Source organism: Hordeum vulgare, chromosome 4H (genome assembly GCF_904849725.1).
Source record: "Hordeum vulgare subsp. vulgare chromosome 4H, MorexV3_pseudomolecules_assembly, whole genome shotgun sequence".
Classification (NCBI taxonomy): domain Eukaryota; kingdom Viridiplantae; phylum Streptophyta; class Magnoliopsida; order Poales; family Poaceae; genus Hordeum; species Hordeum vulgare.
The window spans coordinates 391,610,600-391,618,253 of NC_058521.1; the positions used below are offsets into that span (position 1 = coordinate 391,610,600).

At 43.2% G+C, this 7,654-nt stretch overlaps 1 protein-coding gene across 2 annotated transcripts; it reads right to left on the reverse strand.

The window, feature by feature from the left end:
* Positions 1–4,482: 4,482 nt before the first annotated feature.
* LOC123448700 (macro domain-containing protein VPA0103) lies at positions 4,483–6,567 on the reverse strand. Of its 2 annotated transcripts, XM_045125667.1 has the most exons (7): positions 6,306–6,567; positions 5,654–5,702; positions 5,465–5,567; positions 5,280–5,375; positions 5,113–5,187; positions 4,937–5,006; positions 4,483–4,741 (listed from the first exon to the last, which is right to left on the reverse strand). In XM_045125667.1, exons 1-7 carry the CDS (start codon positions 6,543–6,545, stop codon positions 4,658–4,660), a joined length of 717 nt encoding a protein of 238 aa, XP_044981602.1. In that variant the 5' UTR covers positions 6,546–6,567; the 3' UTR covers positions 4,483–4,657. The 2 variants fall into 2 exon arrangements, with proteins under 2 accessions (XP_044981602.1, XP_044981603.1); XM_045125668.1 differs by lacking the exon at positions 4,483–4,741 and having other exon boundaries at positions 4,937–5,030; positions 6,306–6,564.
* Positions 6,568–7,654: the final 1,087 nt, after the last annotated feature.

The following is a 7,654-nucleotide window of genomic DNA, read 5'->3' on the forward strand; positions in this document are numbered from 1 at the left end:
AGCACCGCCTATCGGAACCATGCCAAAAATCGCCGTGTCAACCTCATGCGTTTGATCTCCCTACCTTACTCCTCTACATTACATTTGCGTGTTTTACTTTCCGCTGATATACTGTAAGAACTGCTTGTGCAGGGTGCCTAGACTTGCTAGAACTGCTAGATTTCTGCCCTCCTAGAAATTAGGTTAGGCTATAAATTTTATCTTCACAAGTAGTCTATTCACCCCCCCCCCCACCCCCCCCACCCCGCTAGACACATCTTCTAACGATCCCTCACTTCGTCGCGAGCATGTTGTGCATCTTCGATGACGTGGCGCGCATGAGTGCCGCCACGGCTTTCCTGTCCTCCTTCCTCCCGACTATGTCGTCCTTCATGGGAACCCATAGGCTCGCCACATGAAGGTTGCACTCCATGATCAATGCCCACTCGTTGTAGTTCGAGCGCGTGAGCACCGGAAAGGTGATGGGCACGCTACCGGTATCTATGGTCTCGCGCACGATCTCCCTAACTATGACCACACCACCACGGTCGCGCCTGGACCGGCTGCGCCCTCGTCGCTCCCGCGGAGCCGGCAACTGGGAGTCGTCCTGTGATGGCTGCGACTTGGAACCACCCAACATGGCTACCACAACCTGAGGCTTTGAATACCAGTTGTTAGCCCAACTGCCGACTAGAGGTGGACTATTGCTACTTGGGTTCAAAATACACTAGCACGTACACACACTAGTGCAGAGCATGCACACACACAAGAGAGAGAAAGAGAGGAGCTTGTACTATCTTTGCTCTTGAGCTGAATTGGAGTGGAATTATCTTGCTACAACGGGGTGCATCTCCTTTTATAGCCAAGACTAACCGACTAACTGTAGTAGCTTATCTAAGCACTTACGTAATACATGGTTGCTACGTCACTCCTTACCTACAAGAGTGAAAAACCAAAATGGTCTTGCCGACCGACTCTGCTGCCTAATGCTACCGCTGGTGCATGCATTTGCCGACATGCACATTGAAGACCAAGGTTGACCCAACAGAGATGGCTCAGAACGAGATGCAATGTTGCGGATCTCGCAGGCACTAGGAGGGAGAAGAGATGAAGGAAGGTGGATGGGTCAACGGGAGAGAGAGGAGGCTGGGCGTCGCTGGAGAGATAGGCGGCGGGGCTGCGCAGGCCATGAGCGATAGCCAAGAGGAGGTGCGACATGTGGATGTGGTGGAATTTGTTTTAACAAACAAACGGCGTTGACCATGTGAACCTGACCGGTGGGCCTGATATGTCAGAAACTGAATTAATTCATCCCAAATCGATCTTCATTCATCAATGTTTATTGAAAAAATCAGCAAAGAAATCGGTAGACTTTTGAGGCGCACCAAAAATCTGGTAGCAAATCTGAACATGAACTTAAAATATGGTAATTTTTTGCAATTCACTCGGTTAAATGATATTAACAGTTTACATGCTATATTCCATTTTAGTAGTCATTTAGGCTGAGTGTGTGTTGTACATAATTAAGTGTCAGGAATTCCGTAATACCTTATCAAGGTCATTTGCATCTTTGCACAAGCCTTCAACTTGCGACCCCATACAGTGGCGAAGCCAGGAATAATTCTAAGGTGTGGCAGAATGTATGGATGAAAAAAACCATGTACAACTCATCTATGGAAGTGTTCAATAAAATACTAGATATATTTTAATTGGTGTTCAACAAATACAACCAAAATCAAAACATAAGTATTGTCTTTCTAAATACCTCATTCGATGAAGATTACATGGATGATTGATTGCCAATGTATCATCTATATTACCTAGACGGGCATAAATATGACCTAAAAACATAAAAACCATAGATAAATCATAAATTAGTAACTAGTAGGATATAATGAGATAAACCACATTATTGTGAACATAGTTAGAAAGAATACATACCCATAATGAAGATTTATTTTCCTTAAATAGAACGTGGCAATGGCATTCTTCTACCTTTATGTTGAAATTCCTTCTTAATTTCAACAAGATCAATTCCTTTAAATATCTCTCTCTCGATGTAGCACACCATTAAGTCATCAAGCCAACCATTGGACATCTTGCTGCGCAAATCGGTCTTGATGATCTTCATTGCTGAGAAGGCCCTTTCAACCGATGCCGTTACCACCGGTAGAAGCAACCCTAACTCAATAAGGCGATAAACCATAGGGAACATAATATTTTTTTCAAGTTCAAACATTTTTTTGGCTAGGGTTGCAAGATCATGGCAAACTCTAAAGTCATCATGTCTTTTCATATGGTTGATGAACAGCTCGAGTTCAATTTTTAGCTTACGATCATCATTGGAGAAATCTGCATCATAGATGTCTATTAGCTTAGCAACTTGAACACTACTCAGACAATTTGTACTGTATATATCAAGGTGCTGCTACTTGAACACTACTCAGACAATTCGTACTGTATACAGAAAAACATCAGCGAGAAAGACCGTATTTCAAATCTAGCGTCATCAGCGGGAAAGACTGTATTCCAAGTCTTCTCTAGCACCTTCAGTATTTCAGTTTGCTGCAACTGCGTGCTAGTCAGTACTGGTTGGGAGTCTACCTGAAAGTAGTTAATCTGCATACTTGGAACTCGCCGAGTCGTGGGCTCGTCGCCGCCGGCCGCCGCCTCGCTGATCGCAGACTCGCAGAGTCCCTTCGCCGCCTTGCCAGTCGCCAGCTTCGCGCCCACAACCTTCGGTGGCTGATTTGCCGGATGCCCAGCTGCTCGTGCAGGCTATGTCCCTTTCGTGCGGCGTGCCCTAGCTAGCAGAATGTGTGATCTGATCAATCGTGTCATGTACTCGTCTGTGGGGCTGTGGGCTTTAGCGATTCAGCTAGGGATGGGCTTCTGCTGTAGTTAGCACGTCCACAACCCAATAGGATGATTCAGTATTAATATTATAGTATATATACGAGTATTTGTACAGCTGGTTAGGTATGGCGATGGCCAAACCATGCCATATAGGTAGCTTCGCCCCTGACCCCATATGTGAATCATCCGTTGATTTAACTATTCCTTGATTTATTTATTTCTCCGCATCAAGTGACCACACCATGATATTGACTATATCCATTCATGACTTTTTCTCATCTTTAGTTATCACCTGTTTACACCATGATATTAAGAACAATTGTAGGATTGCATGTACATGGACTCGAAACAATTCAAGGGTGCTTTCCAATTACAGCAAGATTTAATCTATTCTTTTTACAAGCTATCAAAATACCAAATGAATAAAACAATGTATATTATTGTCTGTATAACCACAATACTCCCACTTTTCAAAATACAACTTGGGTAACATCAGAACACTATGCATCCATTTAAAGTATATGTTTTGAAACATTTTCTATGGATTAAATTTACATATTTTCAAACACTTATTTTTAAATATAATTTGGAACATTTAAATGTATATTAGTTTGATTTTATTTAAACAATGTCTTTGAGACGTGCATTGCACGTGCAAGCTTACTAGTCCTATTAAATTCACAGTTGACGAAGGATTTTGTTGCCTAGCATAAAACGGAAACGCTCTTGTTTCTGGAAATGGAAAAAAAAAAAATCGAAACAGAAAGCGTTCTCCTTTCTGGTTGGATCGGCTTATTACACAGAGTGGACCCATCAGTTTGGCGGCAGGATTAAAAGGGAGGATGAGGGACCTTCATCTAGCAACCCAGTTTGGGATATTCTCTGAAAACTTAAAGTGTCTAGTAAAATTAGGATTTTTCGTTGGAAGGCACTCCATGGGGATTTTATTCATGGCATGTAGGTTCTTGCAAACCGCTATTCCTCTTTTTGACCAATGCTCCTATGCTCGACGGCGTACATTACAGAGATAATGAGTGGTTAAAGCATGGCTTAAATGTATGAACGTCGATGCGTGCTTTAATGGGAATGGAACTGGAGCTACAGCGGCGATACTTCACAACTACTTCCTCCGTCTCAAAATAAATGACTTAAAAATGACTCAACTTTACATTAACTTTAATATAAAGTTAAATTATTTATTTAGTACAAAGTTGAGTTATTTTTGAGTCACTTATTTCGAGACGGAGGAAGTAATTGTGAAGTATCGTACAAAATTCCTATCATTTAGAATTCCTACAAAAATTCCTATATATCAAATCATTTAGAGTCCTTTGGTTCAAAGGAATGCATTCCTATTCCCATATAGGATTGGTTCATATCCTCCACATTTCAAAGGAAAATAAGAAAGAGGCTAGACTCAATGGAAAAATTCCTATGATGTGAACCAAATGATATCTCTTTTCCCAATCCTACTCATAGGATTTGAGATGCATGCCATCTCATTTTCTAGAACTTTCCTATTCCTATGATAATCCTATCCTATGAACCAAAGGAGGCCTTAGAATTCCTACAAAATTCCTATGAAACAAAGGTGGCCTAAGTCACTGCTAGCAATATCACTTGACAGCCATCTTATACGTATGAAAATGAAGCATAAAGAACGGTATAATATCATTCAGGGCACTTATCCTGCATATCCATCCAACTCTCGTTCAGATAAACACATTCAAACTGCGCCATACATGCGATCATGGTCAATAGACTCCAGTGGTCGTATTACATGCTGGATAACTTGTGCATACTACACTGATATCATAGTTACTCATTTCTCAAATTGCATCAGCATCTCCTGGGCAGTCTCACGCCAAATGCTGTACAGATCATCCGAGAACAGAACAAAATGCACCTGCCAAATACCAAGTGGTTTACATATTAAAATAAATAAATATATATGACAACACCACGAAAACAGGATAAGTAGAAACAAACTTCCATGTTTAGAGAGTGTAATGCTGCAAGTCTGACTAGTCATAATAGATTTCTAATTAAATTATTGGTTGTATAGTTCCTGCGTTTTAGTGTAAAATGGCATACTGCTAACCTCTTTAATATCGCCTGAAAATTGTTGAGCAGCTGAAATAGCTATGTTTGATGCTTCCTTTGGAGGGTAACTGCATACTCAAATTGTATTAAAACTTCAAAATTTTGTCAGTGAAAAAAATAAACTGCACAAAAAAAAAATAGATGGATGAATGAAAACAGGCACTTCACACATACCGAAAAATACCACAAGATATAGCAGGGAATGCAATGTACTGAATGCCATTCTCTTTAGCCAGCTTTAAGCTATTTCTGCAATTAACAAATGCAGTTCAGGTTGTTTTTGCCTGATTCAGCAGCTAGAACAGTATTCTATAATATGTAGTGTAAAAGGAGGAACTTACTCGTATGCATTCTTTAATGACACCTCAGGCTTCCTGTCCATATCATATATGGGCCCAACTGTATGGATCACACGGGACACGGGAAGCTCAAAAGCTCTGTTCACATTCAATATACAGGCAAATTTATATAGTTTCACGAAGATAGCATTCTGTTGGCACCAAAATGAATCAGAGAATGTACTAACGGAGTAATTCTAGCTTCTCCAGTAGGGCAACGGACTCCAGGTTTAACCTCTGGAACTTTACGACATGCTTCTACAAGTTGTGGCCCAGCAGCTTGATGTATAGCTGACATAGGGGATTCGACTTAGTATGAGATATTGGACCATCAGTGATAAGTTAAATTATCACGCTTCTCAAAAGGTAGTTTATACCTCCATCAACACCTCCCCCTCCAAGCATTCGTTCATTAGCAGCATTGACCTGCCAAAATAAATCTCAGTTGTATAATCCATTGTTAAACACAGAGAACGATTATTGCTTCGATGCAAGGCATAGGACAAATGTCACACATCAGTTCAAAGCACAAATGAAAGTAACAGAAGGTTTTAGTAAATACACACATAATAGATCAAATCATACAACCTTGCAAAGGCATAAGATCTAGTAACTGGCTGAATGGATTTTTAATAAGATATCGGATTTATAAACTTGTAGCAAAAGGGACTACAGCTTTCCTGGTGATTTGAGGCTCAGAACTAAAATTCCACTCCATAGAAAATAAGCTCGCAGTCATTGGGGAACTTGATTCAGACTTCTTGCTGACGCCCTTAACGGCAGACGGAACCGATACGGACATTAAAAACAGAAAATAAGCATAACTACAACGCCATAAGATGGTTCCGGATCTTGGTTCGGTTCCGATCCCATGCTCAGATCACACCACACGCCAGTAGCTGTTACTCCGTATCTGGTAAAATACAACTCGGCTCATCTCACCAATCCAAGCATATCTACATACGCAACCAGCCTGGCGTGGAGGAGATAAGGTGGGATTGGATGATGGGATGGAGCGGGGGCACTTACGATGGCGTCGGTGGCGCCGTCGACGGACCAGAGGGTGATGTCGCCCTTGTGCAGCTTCAGCGCACCGGCCCCCGCCGCAGACGACAGCGGGAACGCCTCGCCGCCTCCGAATCCAGACGCCGCCATCGCGAAGGCTCTCCTCGCTGAGGAGATGCTTGGCCGCCGCCTACGAAGCCACTGGGGAAGTGGGAGTGGGAGCAGCGATGGCGTCAGGAAAATTTTGGTGGCCGCACGCGACATTCGTGGGGAGCGAAGCCTGGAACAGGCCTAGATCCGTGTATACTCTGGACCTCTTGTTTGGCCCGTTTATAAGCTCGGCCCGGATAGCACATCCTTCTAATTCCATTTTTCATTCCCTATCGATGGGTTTTTCCCCTAGGCAATAAACCTAGGGTTTCTCTATCTTCTAGCGGCCACCGCCGAAATTCTACCTACGTTCGCAGGAGAAAGCGATCGGATCTCTAGGATCGTAGACCGGGGTAGCAGGATGGCGGATGCTCGTGGATCGTAGCGAAAGAGTGATAAGGAATCGGCGGAGGAGCTTCTAGCACGACTGACTCTCTAGGAAGAGGAGGAGGTGAGTTCGTTTGGGAAGAAGAGCTCCCGGACATGGATGAACTGGCGAAGTGGCTTGCAATCGCCCGTGTCCACACGCCAATTTTTTTTAGCCCTAACGCCTTGTATGGGGACATGAGGGCGGCTTGGAACCCTGCGAAACCTGTGGTCTGACGGAAGATTAGAGAGAACTTGTTCACGGCGCAGTTCGGCTGCCTGGGGGACTTGAATAAAGCGATGTTTGAGGGGCCATGGTTGTTTCGGGATTAGGTTGTGATCATGCAAGAATATGACGGCTTTAAAAACCCTGATTCGTTCAAACTGGATAGACTGGCTGTATGAGCTCAGATCCACAGGTTGCCGGACAAATTTCTGATAGAACTTGCAGTCAGAAGCCTGGCGTCTCGGATCGGAGAAGTGAAAGAAGTTCAGTTGAAGTTGTCGGCAGTTTTTTTGGAGAATTTGTTAGAGTCAGGGTGAAGATAAACATCAATGAGAAGATCAAGAGGTTTGTCACGAGAAAGAAGGGGAACGAGAGGGTAATGTACCAAGTAAAGTATGAAAAGCTCCCAAGTTTTTGCTATCACTGTGGGGAGTTTGGCCATTGGCATGAGGAATGTGGTGAAGGCGAACACGATGTGGCATCCTTCGAGTGGGGCGACTTCCTGTTTGCTGACAATGTACGCTTTAGGCCTTTTGGTTGTGGGAGCTCGACACAGAGGGGAAGAGGAACTACATGGTCAGGAGGGCGTGGTAGAGGGGCACACCTTATGACTCATCTCAGAGTTGGCTTT

Bases quoted from the DNA above. Each gene is read 5' to 3' on its own strand.
- LOC123448700 (XM_045125667.1), bottom strand. From the start codon at position 6,545: ATGTCGCGTGCGGCCACCAAAATTTTCCTGACGCCATCGCTGCTCCCA. The intron at 5,376-5,464 runs GTTAGTACATTC...GAATGTGAACAG, and splicing joins GGAGAAGCTAGAATTACTCC to AGCTTTTGAGCTTCCCGTGT. The intron at 5,007-5,112 runs GTATGTGTGAAG...TTGAGTATGCAG, and splicing joins ATATCTTGTGGTATTTTTCG to TTACCCTCCAAAGGAAGCAT.